A 17,740-nucleotide genomic window follows, 5' to 3' on the forward strand; every position below is an offset into this window, starting at 1 on the left:
ATTTGAAATAGCAGAATTCCTCTAAAAATGCAGAAAAAAATCATGTCTGTACATACAATTATCCAACTATTTAAAATATATGAAAGAGAGAATACTTGTTCTAAACATTTGGTGATTCCTGTTCCACATTCTTGCTCAATAATTTCTTCTTCAAGTCTAAAAAGTAAGTATATTAAATAATAAGTACTACTAAGCTCCTTTTGAAGGAACAAATGTAAACTATTCAATGAAATGATATGAAGTACATTGTTATGGTTTGAGAAATAATACTTCTTAATCACCATTTTGTCTCAAATATAAATCTAAAAAACATTTTCTGTACCAATTGTTAAAGTAAACAAAAATAAAACCAAAAGCTTAATGGTCTTTTTTCTACCTTTGACTGGCTCTGGCTGAACAGAAGAGACATTCCAACATTAGCTGGTGAGAAACAGGATCTGACATTCTTCCTATTAACTTGATAATAGATGCCAGAGCTTTGTAACCAACTAATTCAAGCTGTGTACTGAAACAAGAAAAAGTTGTTTTACTGACATAAAGGGCAATAGCAAAATTACTGAACTGATATGAAAGTCACTGTGGCAAACTAAGTCAAATCTGTATAAAAGTTTGTTTTTGTCTGCAAAAACATGTCTCCCCCACTCACAAATGGTTCTGTTTCAGAGGAGTTGCTCTGACAAGGTAATTTATGTATAAAGAGGCATAACTCCTACAAAAATTAGGGAATCAAAATCTCCAGGTAATTCTTATCTACCTTTCCAAGTCCTACATGGATGGAGACTGGATGTTTCCTTCAATGTACATGGCATGTTTAATCCATTTATACATAGTGAAATAAGAAAAAAGATCATCCCTTTTCACCACTTAGACATTCCTGATTTTAGGCATGTGAGATCCCTTCACATTTGTGATGTTACCATTCAACATTTTATTTCTTCAAGCAGAGCCTTCTGAATTGGCTTACTGTCACAAAATTAATTTTCAAAGTGAGAAAAAGAATAAATCATCGCTAGAAAAATCAAGACCAATAAATCTCAGACGCCTTCAGGTAAGCTTCCAATGTTCTCTATCTCAGCAGGGTCTCATTAAAGAACTTGAAATCTTATCATTGGATGTCTCAGATTTCCCTGTCTTGCACTCTCTGAAGTGTATGACTCTTAACTTCATAATCTTAAATTAACCTTGCATTTGTAACACTCTGCTCTACAATTTTATAGATTTCTTTAGGTGCTGATTTGGCCCTTTCTGTTATCTGGAAAGGAAAAAAAACATACATATTCAGCATAAGAACTTCTGTCAGTGGTTATATCATAGTTAATTTGTTTGGCTTGAATAAGTGATACATTTTTTAACCTATAAATATATTAAGTATTTTCATTTTTGTTGTACTATCTAAAGATAAATGAAAAATAACTATAGACAGTTAAGTGGACGGAAAACAGAATTTTAAAGTCTTTGCTCATGATGAGAAACAGTAAAGGGGGACAAAACTTGTCAATTGCAGAACACATTTCAGTAAAATCATGAGAATCATATATCAACAGCAAGCTTCAGACTACCTTCTGACAGTCTACAGGTTACTAAGATCTGCCTTGGTGGTCTCATTATAATGTACTCATCTCAAGTGTGGGATATCCTGGAATTGATTCTCAGATGAGTCATACCAAAGACCTAAATATAGACAGTCACTGATTCTCTTAAAATGCAGTAAATAGGAGATAGAGTGATGACTGGTTGGCTCAGAGTCAAAATAATCTCAGTAGGGTGATATTGTCTACCTAGGGAATGTTGCTTTTGTGAGCTAGCACATTAAAATATAGCTAAGTATATTGGAGACCTAAACATCAGGACATGTTTGCTTTGTTGATATCCTGAAATGCGCAAAAATGTTTGCCATATGAAGTTAAACTACCATCAATCAATCAATCAATCAGGCTAAAATTTACATTGCATTGATCTATTGAAGTATACCTTTTCCCAGTATATAACTGCACATAAATCAGGTATCTTTAAAACAGCAGTCTTATAAGTTTTCCTCACTAGCTGGGGAACTTGACACATCTCCTGTAAAATATTATCACCAGAATATGCAGTAATCAAGTTCAAATCATTACATCGTTAATGACAAGGTGATTACAATAAATCACTGATTGGAGTTTATATAAAACATTCTTTATCTTTTTCAGCATCACAGCTATTTGAATTACAATATTCTACTCATTAATCTAGTTATATAGTATAAAGCTGAACAAAAATGTGCACATAGATCTAAGATGACATCTCTTATAAGGTTAGCTGAAGAAGTTACTCTGTAAAATTAAGACAAAAAGTTGTCATGTAACTGCCAAGAAAGCAGCATATTCAGTAAAGCCCATCATGCATAAGCTTCATATAAATTTCTGATCACCGCAATGTTGAGTGCCAGTCTTTGCCATTCAATGTCGAGTGCGAGAATCAGGAAGAAGGTAAAATATATTTTGAAAAACCCACCATTTTGAAAGTTTAATTTGACTTTTTGCACCATCAGAATCAAGGAAAAAAATATTTTTCATATCATTTGTTTAAATTGAGTTATAATTTCATTGGTATACACTGAAAATGAACATTTTAAAGGCAGATAACTCGGTAAAATATCTCGTTTTCTAACATTCTATTGAAAAATTTCTGAACAAATCCAGTGATGCAGAGATCAAATAATGGCATTGTCAAATAGAGAAAGCATCCTTGGGTAAAATTATATTGTTAAATTGGTCTGTTTTTCAACATGCATGTTTTCCCATTTTGCCTGATTCTTACAAATTCTAAGACTTTAAGTTAATAAAATCTTATGTGACAAATTTAAATATTCATATAAGAGCAACACTTTACTTTAAGTAGCAAATTTCTCTAAGACTGGTATAAGATATTTTTCATTATGAATGAATAGCAAATATTCCTGTTAATGCCTAGCAGAATTAGCTAATAACCTGCAATGGAGAGTCTGGTTTTGGGGATGCAACTCCAGACCATACCAATTCCTGAGACAAATTAACATCATCATTGGTCTCTGTATCAAATATTTCAACTTCATATCTATGGAGACCTGCATATACAGCCTGGCTTTTAGAAATGATCTGTAAAAAAAAATAGTGACTTCTTTTTATTGTATAATCATTACTCATATGTCCAAAACTTTGGATTTGTTCATATAATTTGTAGTTGTGTAGGAGATGAATATGGCACTGAGCCAAAAGTCTCTGAGTCAATACAAAACTAAATGACAGACACAAAGCTATTGCCAAACCCAACTAAACAATTTTCATCAAACTGAAGCTGCGAAATTGCAAATAATTCTCATGAAAGCTAGCTCAAATTGTATGGGGAAAAAAATTAAAAACAACAAAACCATTCCAGCAAACAAGAAGTTGATGTGCAACTGAGCAAAAGAGTTTACACACACAGTATAACCAATCAAGCTCAAGCTGCATAACATTTCCAAAATCCTTCCCAAGAAGGGTTGCTTAGAATTTTGAGACAAAAATTTACCGGACAGAGTTCAAATGCAGGTTCTGACAGCAGTGAAACAATCCAAGGGCTGATAGCACTGGAGGTTTTTGATTCTTGTGAAAATTGTAGCATGAACAAAATTTCAAAGATTGCATGTTAAATAAAACTGTGATCATCCATATATTATAAATATTATCAAGAGATCTTTTTTGTATGAACTGAATGTCAATCCATACTATTGATCGACACATTTACAAATTTGGTTCCATTTCACCTTTTCCCAAAATTTTTACACCTGTCCAAAAGTTAATGTGCATTTACAATCAAACACTATATTAACAGAGTATTTATCCTTCACTGTAATTATACTAATATAAAACCAATTTCAGCTTAAGAAAATAATTTCCTCCATGAACACCAAAAAGTGCTACACAAAGCATAGCATGGAAAACATAATAATACACTTGATCACTTATACATGACTTTAAGAATCTATGTTTTTTTTTTTTGTTATCATTCACCACGTGAGTGAGGTCCCATAGTAAATCACAACTTACCTTTGCAATGACAAGTTTTTTGTCATCATTCACCATGTGAGTTAAGTCCCATAGTAAATCACCGCTATCTTCATCCCATTCATCACCTTAAACATTGAAAATACAGTACTCCCTCTCTTATTTGGCCTTCCATACTGCAATCCAAAACTGGCCATATAAGAGAGGTGGCCTCTCTTGAGACGTTAGGCCATTTTCAGCATTTATTGAATATGTTTGTTTGCATCTGTTACATGTACATGTTTTAGAGAAAGATTACTTTACAACATTTCTACGATCATCCCATTTTTTATGAAAACAAAATATACCAAATTTTCCGGACTATAAGTTGATGTGGTTTCTAAGTCGAATTGCCTAAATTTGACCAAAATCAAGAGAAAAAAAACATAGATAAGTCGAATTCCGCCAATAAGCCGAGGGTCAGAGGTGTGCATTTATATTGTATGTGTCAGCGGAGATTTGAGTTGAGCGATTTGTTTTCAATAGCATATTATTCCAGCGATGTTACTAAGTATAAGATTTCTGAATTAAATAAATTTATGTGTTTTTGTTAAAGTGTACTTTGTCCACGAGTTCAATTATTTTTATTGAATGGCGTGTCAATGGCTCTGAAGCCATAGATCATCAGGAGTATGAAAATGTAAACATATCAAAAGTGGGCAGCCATGTGTGAAATAAGCAGGAAATTCGTTTGATGAATTGGTCTTAATTAAGAGTGGTAATTAGTAAACAATATTACCTGGTATTACGAAATACAATAAAAAATAATTGTTAATTGCAAATTTGGATGCAATTAGCAATTTAGATAACACCTTAATTGAATTATAATTTGAGCCATATGTGAATGTGTTATGACATACCGTAAATGGGTATAAATTTGCATATTAAAGGACCGTTAACTCCAAAACACTTGATAATGTTTTCCAAGTTAAAAAAAAGTTTTGTTAACATGTCTTCCAGAGTTTATTCATATATTTTAACGGTTTCAAAGTCCCAGAGTTTTTATTAACATCATCATATTCATTCATAAAGAATAGCGGCAATGATCAATAATGTTCGAATTCAATCGCCAGTTTCACTGTTTGAGTGACGGCTATCGTTGATTGCAGTCTACCAAAAATCTTGAATTAAAGCAATCAAAAGTGAACTAAACAAATCTAATGAAAAGCATTGTCGATGCACATTTTTTCTTGAAAAATCCTTAGATAAGTGGAAGTGGACGATAAGTTGAGGTTGACACTTTGCTGAAAAAAAAATATTGACTTAATCGTTCTGAAAACACAGTAATCATGAAGTTACAACCACTGTTGTGCTAGATAAACCCCAATACTACAGGAAGTTGATGATAGAATACAACCAAAACTGCTTTCAATGTACGTCCTATCTACATGAAGCCACAAACCAAATTTGAAATAAATCCATTCATTGGGGACCAACATAGTTGCAATGAAGTTCAGACGGACTGATGGAGTGATTCCATCCACTGTTATAGTTGTCTGTATACACCATAAAACAAAATCAATTTTTTGAAAAGATTATTCTGAATTAGAAGTCTATTTCATATCCACCTTACATTTGGATGGATCAAGACATTATGCTGACATTCACATTATGAACAATGGCAGGTCAATAGTATTTCTAACAAATTTCCTTAACAGTTTACAACAATTACCTCAAATTGCCCACTGTCTGAGCATTCAAAATTATGGTAATATTTACACTACCAATAATTTAACTACATTACAAAAGTTGTCTGACAAGGTTTATATCTAACACAAGCACAATAGCAGAAAAGGTTTAAATTTGTACATTTTTTTTCTCTTTTTTTCTTTGAGTACAATATTTGAAAGTTTTAAAGACATTTTTAATGATTTAGGGAATTGCTTCAGCTTTTCAAAAATCTCAAACCTAAATTCAAGTCATGGAAAAAAACAAAATAAAATTATGTAGATCATAACAAGGGAGATAATCATAGTAAGCTCTGTAATCTATTTCATAACCATTTTAACACAGTATGTCTAAAGGCTTAGAAGGAAATGAAGGAAAACCCATATTAAATGTATTAATTTGAAATGTATTATTCTGTAAATATTGTTATTTGATACTAGGCTGGTTATTTTTCAAGTTTCATTACAATTTCAATATTTTAAAAATGTTTTTGCTAATGCGAAAAAAAGCAACAGATAGGGAATGCATTAATAGAAACTCATATATGAAATGTACATTTATGCGTCTATGATTTACCTCCCCAAGAGACAAAGTTCTTTGAAATCTCTCATGGGGGACATTCCCCACAAATTGTAACAGTTGGCAGGTAAGGGGAGGTAAATCATAGACACACAAGGAAACATGTATATTCATATATTTGTCCTGGATTAGATCACTCTTAAGGTGAAGGTTATAAATGATGTATTTTGAAGTTTATCTTTTACATGGTAGGGCAATGCTTGAAAGGTGCCTTAAATTTAAAATCCTGATTTCGTTTTGTAAATTATTCAGATTGAAAAATAAATTACATCCAGTAAAACTGCATCAATTAGATATACCTCTAGGTTGAATATAAGCCATTTGACATTCTATTGCTTGGAAAGGTAATTCCCAGTAATCATCTGGAAGCTGAAATAACTCATCTTTACTGATTGTCCTTTTATCACCATAGTCACCATAGAAAACATTTACTTGTCCGTCAACTTCTTCCATAATACGCACTCTATACCATCTATAAAAACACAAATACTTGTTTTGTACCTAGCTCAGTAACTTTAACTATACTCGGTGTCACATAAATAACACACTGTTAAAATTTGAATAAAAATATTTTCTATGACTTTATTGACACCTACCGTCGTTTAAATTGTCTTATATGACTTGCTCATTCGTTTAGCCAAACGGCTTCTCCCTAAACATTGAATCGTTAAATTACGGTCAGATTTTAATTCTCTGTGCCAATATTTACATTCTAAAAAGTCGGCCATCTTTACAGTGATCGGGTTGCTAGGAGATGTTGTTTACGTTTAAATGGTTTGTCCAAATACCGAAGAACCCAGAATGCATTTCGGCGTTATTTCGGATATCTTGGATTTATTTTACACGAACAACGTACAATACCGAGAAGTTGATCAAGCAGACGATTGTCACTGGAGTTGGACGGGAACTTACGAACTTCGTTTGTAAACAAATCGTCCCGTAGAAACCAACATGGCGGATATTAGTATGGGATTTTCACGTAAGGAATTGTTACGCATGATTTAAGCTAATAAGCGATTCGTTGGTACTAACACGTCATGCATATATGCGAACTATCTTCATATTTAATAAAAGAGAGACAACTCTAGCGGTAAGTCCCGATGGTTTAAAAAGTAGAGCTTCAATTTGAAAATAAGTTGTATGTGACGTCGAGTATAGTTGTTTTTAACTGAAAACTTGTTAACACTTAGTACAAAGTTTAATGAATATCATATTTCTGAAATGTCACAATACAGTGATATAATTTTGGTAACATTATGCATTTCTTTCAAGTACATAAAGATGCCAGTGATTGGGATTAAAATTTTGCCAATGGGACTATGGCCCCTTTACCCTTCAATTCAATGGGAAATTTTCAATTTCAATGGGCCATTCTAAAAAAAACATGGGACAAAATTTGGAATAGCAGCCAAGGCCAGCTAGACATAGATATTGAAGACCAAATGTAGCATAAACTTTAATTTACACTGCAGATCAAATGTTTATTAAGAGTTATCAATTAACGTGTCAATTAATTGCCACATCAAATCTCTTTTCTTTTCTATTGTTTGAGTTTTTATACTAATGTATTGTCTATTCCTTTATCATAGTCCACAGATCCCCAATCAGTTAGGCTATTGAAGTAGTTAATCACGAATGATAGGAAATAGTCTATTTTTTTGGTTTGGCTGCAATCAGATATTGGATTTTTTGGGGGTGCTACAGGACCATATAATATGACTCCACCATTATCAATATTTTCAATAGGGGGTTCACAATTGTGTCTAGCTGCCAAGTCAGTTTCTACAACAAATGCAGTTTGATTCTGGTAATTACCATCATTAATACTTTTTTAGACGCTGAAAAAGATCATTTCTTCTCTTTTGGTATTAAATTTATTCTAGTATATCCTGGATCCGCCCCTGATCATCACTACAAACCTGTTGTCTTCAGGAAATTTAGCAGCACAAACACAATCAATGAAATCAGTCTCTATAAAGGGTCTGTTCTCTTCTGATCTACCCATCAAATTGTTTAGACTATCCATCATTCTCTCCAATCTACAGAAAAAAAAAATAAAAACAGTTGACTTTTAGGATATATTCTTTACAAGACAGTTCAACCTCCCCTACAGAAATGAATGACATATATTCAACCAAGACAATTTTACACATTAATGGTACCTTCATAGTTATTATTTTTGGTTTTCTCTATATGCCTTTCCTATCGATATCTATACTTAAGGATTATCTAAAAACTAACTACAACATTAAATATATAGTTGTGTAGGAACACAATATGCTTATCACCCATTTCTTTTCTTTTCCTTTTTTATGTACATAAAAAAACTTTCTCAATATGTTCTTGAAAGATTGACAAACAGTAATATTTCGTAACACATCAACCAATAGACAGGTGAAAATACATGTACATGTATTGTAAAGCACCAAACCTACTTTATGTATGTATCTTTTCTCATAACAAAGATCAGATTAGGCAGATCTACAGCTGACACATATACTTCGTGATAAGTAAAGTTTTCAGACAGAATTTCTACACCTAGTGTCTGCTCTTTCCTGAAATAAATCAAATACTTGATACTTAAACCAAAAAGGCAAGATAACTTTTTACAATACAAAAGTTCTTGATACAGTCTCTAAACCAATCCACAAAACCATTTAACCAACTGATGACTGCTGATTGAATGATAACCAATACATCAAGAACCAACGACCGATCTGATCACGCTTTTGTTACGTTAAATTTCAGAATTTTCATTGAAACCAACAATATAATAAAATAAAAATAATCCCAATATTAAATTTAACTTAGATTTAAAATAGTGAATCCACATTATGTATTTTAATAAAAACAAAAAACAAAAAAACAAATATAAAACAAAAATTAAACTGATGTCTAAAATATACCATTTATTAAATATGAGTAAAATATTTACCTATCAGCAGTCACTTGATGGAAAAGGGAAGAAATCATTGGTTAAACGCATTGATGATTGATAAGAAACAGATCAGTGATTGCTGATGAATCGCAAACTTAGTTGCAGGGATTGGTTCAGGTACTGTTGTACCCCTTTTTAAAATAATTATAAGATAATAATTTTTGGCACATATACTTGATTTTTTTGTACTGCTTAATAAAAATGTAATTTTCTTAATATCTGAAAAGTCTGTAAAATTTGAAATAATTTTAATAGAATCATTTAAAAGACTATTACTAAGCAGGACAGTGTAAAGTAACAAATTCAGCTTGAAAATATTTATCACAAATAAAGTAAAAAAAAAAGTGAGTCATGGATAACCCCAGCTTGTATCCCTGAAACCATTGGTCAAAATATAAACATAGTTCTCCGACAAAAATTGATGTTGCCTCAGTCTGAAGTCCAACAATATGGCATACCTATATAAAGTTTCTGTTAAAATATAAAAAATTGCAAAGAAAACTGTAACAAAAAAGATGAAAAAATGGACGAACACAATCCCTCATACCACAATTACTATACTGAAGAGTGAATCATTTTTACTGTTTGTTAATATGACATGATATATACCTCTGAGATTCTCTATTAATGTCTGGTATTGAGATTCTCCCGCTACAGATTTCATACAATTTATCAAGATGCTGTAATTAAAAACACACATTTTTAGTGAATAAATCAAAACAAAACAGAACAGAAGCCATAAAAAAATCTTTCACTACCACTATACCATTTAATTACATGTACCATATTTTTCAGACTATTAGTCTATGTGGAGTATAAGTAGTATTGCCTAATTTTGACCAAAATTGATGAAAAAAACATAGATAAGTCGAGGGTCAGACTTGTGCATTTAAATCGTAGGTGTCAGCGGAGATTCCAGTTGAGCGGTTTGTTTTTTCACAGCATATTAACCCAGCAATGTTACTTTGTATAGTATTTCTGAATGAAATTAATATTTGTATTTTTGTTAAAGTGTACTTGTCCAAGAGTTCAATTTTTTTATTGAATTGTGTGTCACTTGCACTGAAGCCTTAGATCATCAGGGGTATGAAATCGTAAACATGCCCAGGTGTGAAATTAGCAGGAAATTAGTTTGATGAATAGGTCATAATTACAAGCTGTAATTAATAAACAATTATCTGGTATTTCAAAAGACAATAAAAACAAATTGTTACCTTTAAATTTGGTCATTTAGTCATTTAGATAACACTTTAACCAATTATAATTTGAGCCACGTGCAAATGTGTTACGACATACCGTAAAATGGGCATAAATTTGCATACGAAAGGACCAATAACTCCTGAACACTCACAAATGTCTTACCAGTAAAAAAGAGTGTTAACATATCTTCTAGACTTTGCTTTTATATTTTAAAGGTCTAAAAGTTTTTATTAACATTGTCGTATTCATTCATAAAGGATACCGGCATTGATCAATAATTTTCAAATTGGATCGCCGGTTTGACTGTTTGAGTTACTGCTATCCTTGATTGTTTACCCAAAATTTTGAATTCAGTGACGATTTTACGTGGTCAACAAACGAAGCAGAAATTGGCAAAATCGAAAGTAAATATACAGTAAAAAAATTATAACGGTAAAATCTGGATTTGAAATAGCATAAATCTGCTACAAAACGGAAGAAAATCATCCCTGTGAATTTCAAAAATGAAATAAACACATTTAATGAAAAGTATTGTAGATGAACATTTTTTCTTGAAAAATCCTTATGTAAGTCGAAGTGGATGATAAGTGGAGGCTGACACTTTGTTGAAAAAAATATTGACTTATAGTCCGGAAAATACTGTACATGTATTCATGAAAAGCATCCTCCTATGTCAAACCAATTTGATATACTTGTAAATCCAGTAATTATGGTGATTGTTATAATAAGAATTCTGCTTACTACTTTAAAAGTTTTTCTCATCATCAAGTTTTTGTATATATCAGTATACATACAATTGAAATGAAACTTATATAGTCTACTATACACATGCGTTTTAAGATCTGACTAAATACAAATATGCCATAATTCTGTATTTGTGCATTCAAAAGACAATTAACTTAAATTTAATGTTATGAAGACTTTTTCAAGAATATGAGCCCCCTGTGCCCTCTCTTACCTTAGGATTATCATCAGCAAATCCATTCTTCAGAAGTTCAGCCCTGACATTCATCTTCCTTACCCTGGTATGTACAGCACTTAATTCTAACTCCTCTACAAGTGGATCAAGCCATAAGGTGTTGTCCATCCTACAATATTCAACTAACAGTAAGGAAAATTGATAGCTATCAGGAGTTCTAAATCGCTACTGACAGTACAAGTAAGAGGATTTTAAAAATCTTGAATTGCAAATTTTCTCAAATTTAAGAGTTTTTCATCAAAACTTAGATTTTAAACAATCTGATAAATTGAAATTTCAGTTTAAGAAAGCTTTGAGAATAATCTCAATTCCAATATGTTTAAGGAACCAGATCCTGATTTTATAAAGCAAAGACACAAAGTAGAAATTTGCAACATCAGAAATGAATATACAGTAAAATTAAGATCTGAAAAAAATCAGGTCCATATTAGATAGCATGACAGTGATAAAAAATTGTAAAAAAATATATATAAAGGGTGAAAGTAAAACCATACAAGTACACAACTATTGCTTTTAGAATAGATTACTCTGGGGATAAAATATTTAAAATTTTCAATGCATCTAAATTATACCAGTCAATAAAACTTTATTACTGCTGCTAATAAGGTTCATGAACTATTTCATTGTCTAACAAACCTTTCTTATAAGAATTTCTTTCTTACCCAAGAACAATTCTGCCTTTCAGTTCTTTACGTTCAATCAGTCGATACATATACATACTGGCCTGTAGAAAAAAAAGTACTGTAAAAGTGAATCAGTGAATCAGCTGATAAAAAATATAATAAGGGGTGCTATTACATTCCTCAGATTCCACTTTTGAAGGAAAGATATTAGAAAAGTATTTACAGTTGCCCTAGGTAACAAAAAATAAGTATAATAGCTCACTTACAAACCTAAGGATCATTGCATAAAATAATAGAGGTAAACAAAACTGTTAAGTTTTTTTCTTAAATACATGTATTAGGGATGGGGCATTAACAACATCCTATATATGTAACGGGTCTGAATCATGAATGGCTCAAAATCATGACATGTATAATTTGAAAGTGATTGAACATTTAAAGCTGGCATAGATTGTGTGCTTTAGAAAGTCTCGAATATTCCAGCTAGTCAAGACATTATCGACAAAATTGTTTTATGAGCATAAAAAAACTCTGTATAGTATAGGCAAAGCCTAAAATCATGTTATCATAATTAACATTATCTTACCCTTGGAACCCATTCTTCGTCACTATCAATTGGTTTCACTCTACAGATATATACATCAACTGCCTGAAATTTTTTAAAATGTTAGAAACACTTTCACTTAAAGTGTACTGATCTATAATAATAATAATTATTAACACTTATAAAATTTTAGCATTACGATAAAAAAGAAACTTTGTATTGTAAAACTTCTTAAATAGGTCTACAAGTACATTACAGAGGAATAAACTTATTCCAGCTATCCTTTCAACATAAACACTTCAGACAAGATTTCTTTTGACATATGATTCAAGTACAAGGAATCTAGTATGAGTTGTTTGTCTATTATACATTTCATGCCTTCTCTCAGAATTTAAATTCTCATAAATAAATCCAACTTCTTACACTTAAAAAGATGAACCTTAACTTGTTCTTGTTACAATAAAGATAACTGCCATACTTTAATAATCTTACACTACAGTACACTACTTATACATTTACCTGAAAGGGAATCAATTTAAGCTTCTGAGGGAGATCAAATAACTTCTTGGCTTCGACTTCTTCTACACAGCCATCATCAACAAACTGTACCTGGATTAGTCAGGGGAGATTAACTACATTGCTATGTACACATCTGTAACATTGGTATAACAACCAAATTATCACAAAATGTTTTAGGTCTTATTTCTCAATTAACTTGAATTTAACAAATAAACTGTGGGAAGGGAATACATATGTATCACCATTGCATATGTGATATGGTTTTTCTCTATGATTTTACAATATGCTCGTCAAAATTGGAAATTCTTTCAGAAATAAACTTTTAAACTAAAGAGTAGTGATATAATAAATACTTCTATTCACACCAGAATACAAATGTTATTCACATGTGATTATCTCATTAGGTCATTCTGTGACTAGTTCAACGAAAGCAAAAATAAAAAGAAAATAAATAAGACTTAGATTGTTTGAAGTTCCAGCTGATGTTTGAAATTCAAAAATGAAAGTGTAAATTTCAATTTTGTTCATTTGAAATTAAGAAATATTGACTACTGTACCATTAGTACCAGGTGATGATTTAGAATGTAATAATATATATAGAAATTACCTCAGCCTTTATACTACCATCACATGTGTTCATGTTGGTAAGATCCAAAATCTTTACTCTAAATATAAGATAAGATTATAGAGATATCAATAGTAGAATGACTTTGTCATTGACAATGTGCAATGGTTGCACAAAAAGTAATAAGACAACAGTATCAAAGAAAGACTTGTCACTTGGAAACTAGTCATCTTGGGTTGATTTTAACATTTAACTATAATAATTTTGTCAGACAAAAAATAATATATGCAATATTTAATATCATCTACATAAACTACTAGTAATGTTACAAAAGTTTAAACTGACTTAGCTAAATACTATTATTTAATCACTAACCTGTGAAATATTTCATTGTACTCATATGCACAAATATCACCAGGACACATGTTAGCTGAAAGAGAAATGTACTCTGAAATATCCTTTTTTATATTTATATAGTAAGTCAATGTAATGCAAAAAAAAAAAAAACGTATAGTACAGAAATCTCTAATACTCGCCATGAAACTGCATGCATTGTTATGCCAGATATACCCCAAGTTGATATTCCACGAAACAGGAAGTTATAAAAATCATTTACAAAGTATGTTCCATTTAAATAAACCATACACCTAATTTGAAAATAATCTGTCCAGTGGGAGCTGAGATTTTTTTAGTAACTAAAATTTTCTATGATCATTCCATACAGTGAAAAATGACTCAGACCCACAAAACATGAAGTTCAAACCAGATATCAACCAGAAATACTTTACAAAGTATGCCCCATCAATATAAAACCACACATAAAATTTAAGACAATCAATCCACCAGGAGCCAAAATAATTTATCCCCATAGCTTAAAGTTAGGAGCATATTGCAAAACAGGCATACAGACAAGGTGATTCCAATATACCACCTGCTTATTAAGTTAGGGTATAATAATATAACTACCATATATACTCAAGTATAAGTCGATCCACCTGTAAGTCAGACCACCCCTTTTCAGTCCAAAATTGGACATAGCCTCGACCCGTTTATTAGTCGGACTGATTTATGACAGCTGCATCACTAACATTCCTTAATTACAATGAGTATACCTGTTTGTTTTGATAACTTCGATTAATATTGAAATACACAATTAAAAGCCAGAGTGGTTTTTATAGTAGGAAGTAATTAAATTCTTCACATCCCATGTGAATGGTTTCATTATGGCCATTTCTCATTCATTCTAATTTTGGTACAACCAATAACCCAAATTAAAATCATAAACATTGGGAACAACAAAGAATAAAAAAGGAAGTTCATGATACTCTTACAACTCATGAAAACTAAAATATTAGTTACTTTTGTCACAAATTATGTTATCAGGTCATGTTTTTATTAGACCTTTGGGTTTTTGGCTATATGAATGTACACAGGTAAAAATCAATATACAAAATGGATGAGTGGGAAGATACAAATAAAAATCATAAAAGGCCAGTATTGTGGCAGAATAAAAAGACTAAGCAGTCAATATTCTTTTACTGCATTATATTTAATAGCTGTAAAAGGTAGATGAAGATAGTCTTCCTAAAACTCATGTTTACAATTTAAAGATTTGGGCAAATGTGCCAGTCTTGCTGTTCAGTTTTGGTGTCACACTCATGTCAATTATCAAGCTTTTGACATTTTCAAGCAGAAAATTTTAGTTCATAAGCTACATCGAATCTAAAAGTCAGAACCCTTCCCAGCAGGTAAAAATTATGTCCCAAAAATACAACTTATGCGGGAATATATACTGTAATACTTAATAATCCTTAATATTGTGCTTCATGTTTCACTTTACGAACACTTACTATGTCTCCTCCTGTTCACAGGATTGCCATAGAATGACTGCATCTGGAACATCAGGTCAGTGTAATCACATCCATAATCAGTCACCTCTCCCTCAGGTGTCTTATGTTCCAGTACTATACCACTATAGTGACTAGCATCAGCTACATTGCTTATCCTAACCTTTAATCACACAAAAAAAAAGGTTTTATTTTCAGTTCAGACATAGAAGTGGAAAATGTCATGAAATAGTATGAACAAGATAATTAAAGTCTGTTTTTGAAGGCAAAACCATGTCTGCCCCTGTTCCACAGAACAAAAAATAAGTAATGAAAAATCTAAAGTAGTATTATAAAAATTTGACCTTCAATAAATAATAAAAATACTCTGTGCGACAGTGAGGGTACAAGTACAGTTCCATACTGTGCTATGTTTTATGAGATATGGTGGAGTAGTTTCTGAGGGTACAAGTACAGTTCCATACTGTGCTAAGTTTGATGAGATATGGTGGAGTAGTTTCTGAGGGTTCAAATGATAAGCTGCTTAGGTTGTATATTTTTGGGAAATTTATAAGTTTAAAGGGAAATAACAAAAAATTCCCACAAAAAATAGAAGGCAAAAATTCCTGCATAATAACATATAAATTAATACATGTATATCAGTTATCATAAACACATGATTAGATTCAGCACATAAAAGAACACCATATACTATATTATCGTTGAAATCAAACACAATAATTCTGGACTTCGATGAGAACCATTTTGCTATTAAACAGGTCCAAAGACCTAAAACATAAACACACATTAAGGTGATATATTCAGAGCCCCAAAAAATTCATTTTGTTGTTGTTGAAATTATAACAAGATTGTTACCTGCAGCTGCATGTTCCCTGCCGGCACAAAAAAAGATGAATTTAAAAAATACAATTTGTTGAATCAAAATGGCAGTGTAATTTGATCAACTACATATGGTGACTAACAATCCTACAAAATTTGTACAAAATTCACTGAACCATTTCTGATGAGTTGCGTTTACAAGTGTGATGAACAGACACACAGACAATAGTATTCCTATGTCCCTGCCCGCATAGCATTGGGGGACAAAAATTTATATTTGGATCCAAATTTGGACCAATGTGAGAACAGCATATTGAAGAACCACAATCTGTCAATTTTTTGTTGAAATCAAACAAATTTCATTTTGGACCCCAATTTTGACTTACAGAAAGACGAGAGGATTCTTATGCATATTGATTTAAGTATGTAGGATACAAAACAAATATTTTAGAGAAAAATGGTTTCAATAAATAAGTATAAATAACTGTAGTATACGTACCTTCACATAACGAGAAGTAAACCTCATTTTGCCATCAACCTCTGGGATAACGCCTTACTTTAAACTGAAGTATACATACCTTCACATAACCAGAAGTAAACCTCATTCTTCCATCAACCTCTGGGATAACTAGATGACGATGTGTGCATATCTCCTCGTGTCTGAAACATCAAATAAGCACTCTTAAAAGTATTTCAAATATAATAATCCTCTTTATGAACCAAGTAGAATTGTAAACATACACCAGACCAGGAATAAAAAAAAACTTAATTTTCCTGACCGCATCCAACATTGCAATGTTGATAACTAAAACAAAATAATTTCAAAATACTTATCAAATTGAGTAATTGTTCAACTAAACAGTCATGTGATGAAAACATTTCCAACTAAATGTATAGTCACAGATTAAAATATCTATTTAAAATCAAGTAGGAAAAGTTATATAGTGACATCTCTTGAAACCATAATTTAATAAAAAATTGAAAAACATTCTAAATCAGAAATTTTCTTAAGTTTGTTAAATCAAATTTAACAAATAAAGTTTAAATCTTGGACAACCAAACACCTGTCTAATCCAAACCATGTCCAGAAAGGGTTGGTTTAGACAGGTTTCAGTGTAGTATGAAATGTCCATGGCTTTTATAAAATATGAACACACAATGGACACCAAGTAATGGCATATTAGCTCACAGGTGCGAAGGATATAAATAATTTTGTGACCCTACCTGCATTTTCCAAAGGCTTTCAAATATTTACAGAATCTTTTCTCTATATCAAGATTTCTTGCCTGTAAGAAAAAAAAAGTTTAATTATTACATTGCATCACATTAATGTCAGAAATTTTTCTTTTAAATTCCTAATTCTAGAAGTTAACTGATTAATTGCTTGACACTGAAAGCACATAAATATGGACCAATTGA

At 31.4% G+C, this 17,740-nt stretch overlaps 1 protein-coding gene across 1 annotated transcript in view; it reads right to left on the reverse strand.

The window, feature by feature from the left end:
• The window catches only part of LOC148616240 (uncharacterized), a 65,239-nt gene that overhangs the window by 22,748 nt on the left and 24,751 nt on the right, over positions 1–17,740 (reverse strand). The window contains exons 22-40 of the mRNA XM_088583097.1: positions 17,546–17,607; positions 16,900–16,981; positions 15,506–15,665; positions 14,031–14,085; positions 13,698–13,755; positions 13,091–13,180; positions 12,614–12,676; positions 12,067–12,128; positions 11,384–11,513; positions 9,835–9,905; positions 8,723–8,842; positions 8,207–8,326; positions 6,587–6,759; positions 4,044–4,129; positions 2,967–3,113; positions 1,972–2,064; positions 1,182–1,252; positions 377–505; positions 96–156 (exon numbers count right to left, since the gene is read on the reverse strand). Of these exons, the coding sequence (XP_088439223.1) occupies positions 96–156; positions 377–505; positions 1,182–1,252; positions 1,972–2,064; positions 2,967–3,113; positions 4,044–4,129; positions 6,587–6,759; positions 8,207–8,326; positions 8,723–8,842; positions 9,835–9,905; positions 11,384–11,513; positions 12,067–12,128; positions 12,614–12,676; positions 13,091–13,180; positions 13,698–13,755; positions 14,031–14,085; positions 15,506–15,665; positions 16,900–16,981; positions 17,546–17,607 (1,833 nt within the window). The remainder of the gene's footprint in view (positions 1–95; positions 157–376; positions 506–1,181; positions 1,253–1,971; positions 2,065–2,966; positions 3,114–4,043; positions 4,130–6,586; positions 6,760–8,206; positions 8,327–8,722; positions 8,843–9,834; positions 9,906–11,383; positions 11,514–12,066; positions 12,129–12,613; positions 12,677–13,090; positions 13,181–13,697; positions 13,756–14,030; positions 14,086–15,505; positions 15,666–16,899; positions 16,982–17,545; positions 17,608–17,740) is intronic.

Source organism: Perna viridis, chromosome 5 (assembly GCF_037379345.1).
Source record: "Perna viridis isolate PV_CMFRI_1.1 ecotype Kerala chromosome 5, ASM3737934v1, whole genome shotgun sequence".
NCBI lineage: Eukaryota > Metazoa > Mollusca > Bivalvia > Mytilida > Mytilidae > Perna > Perna viridis.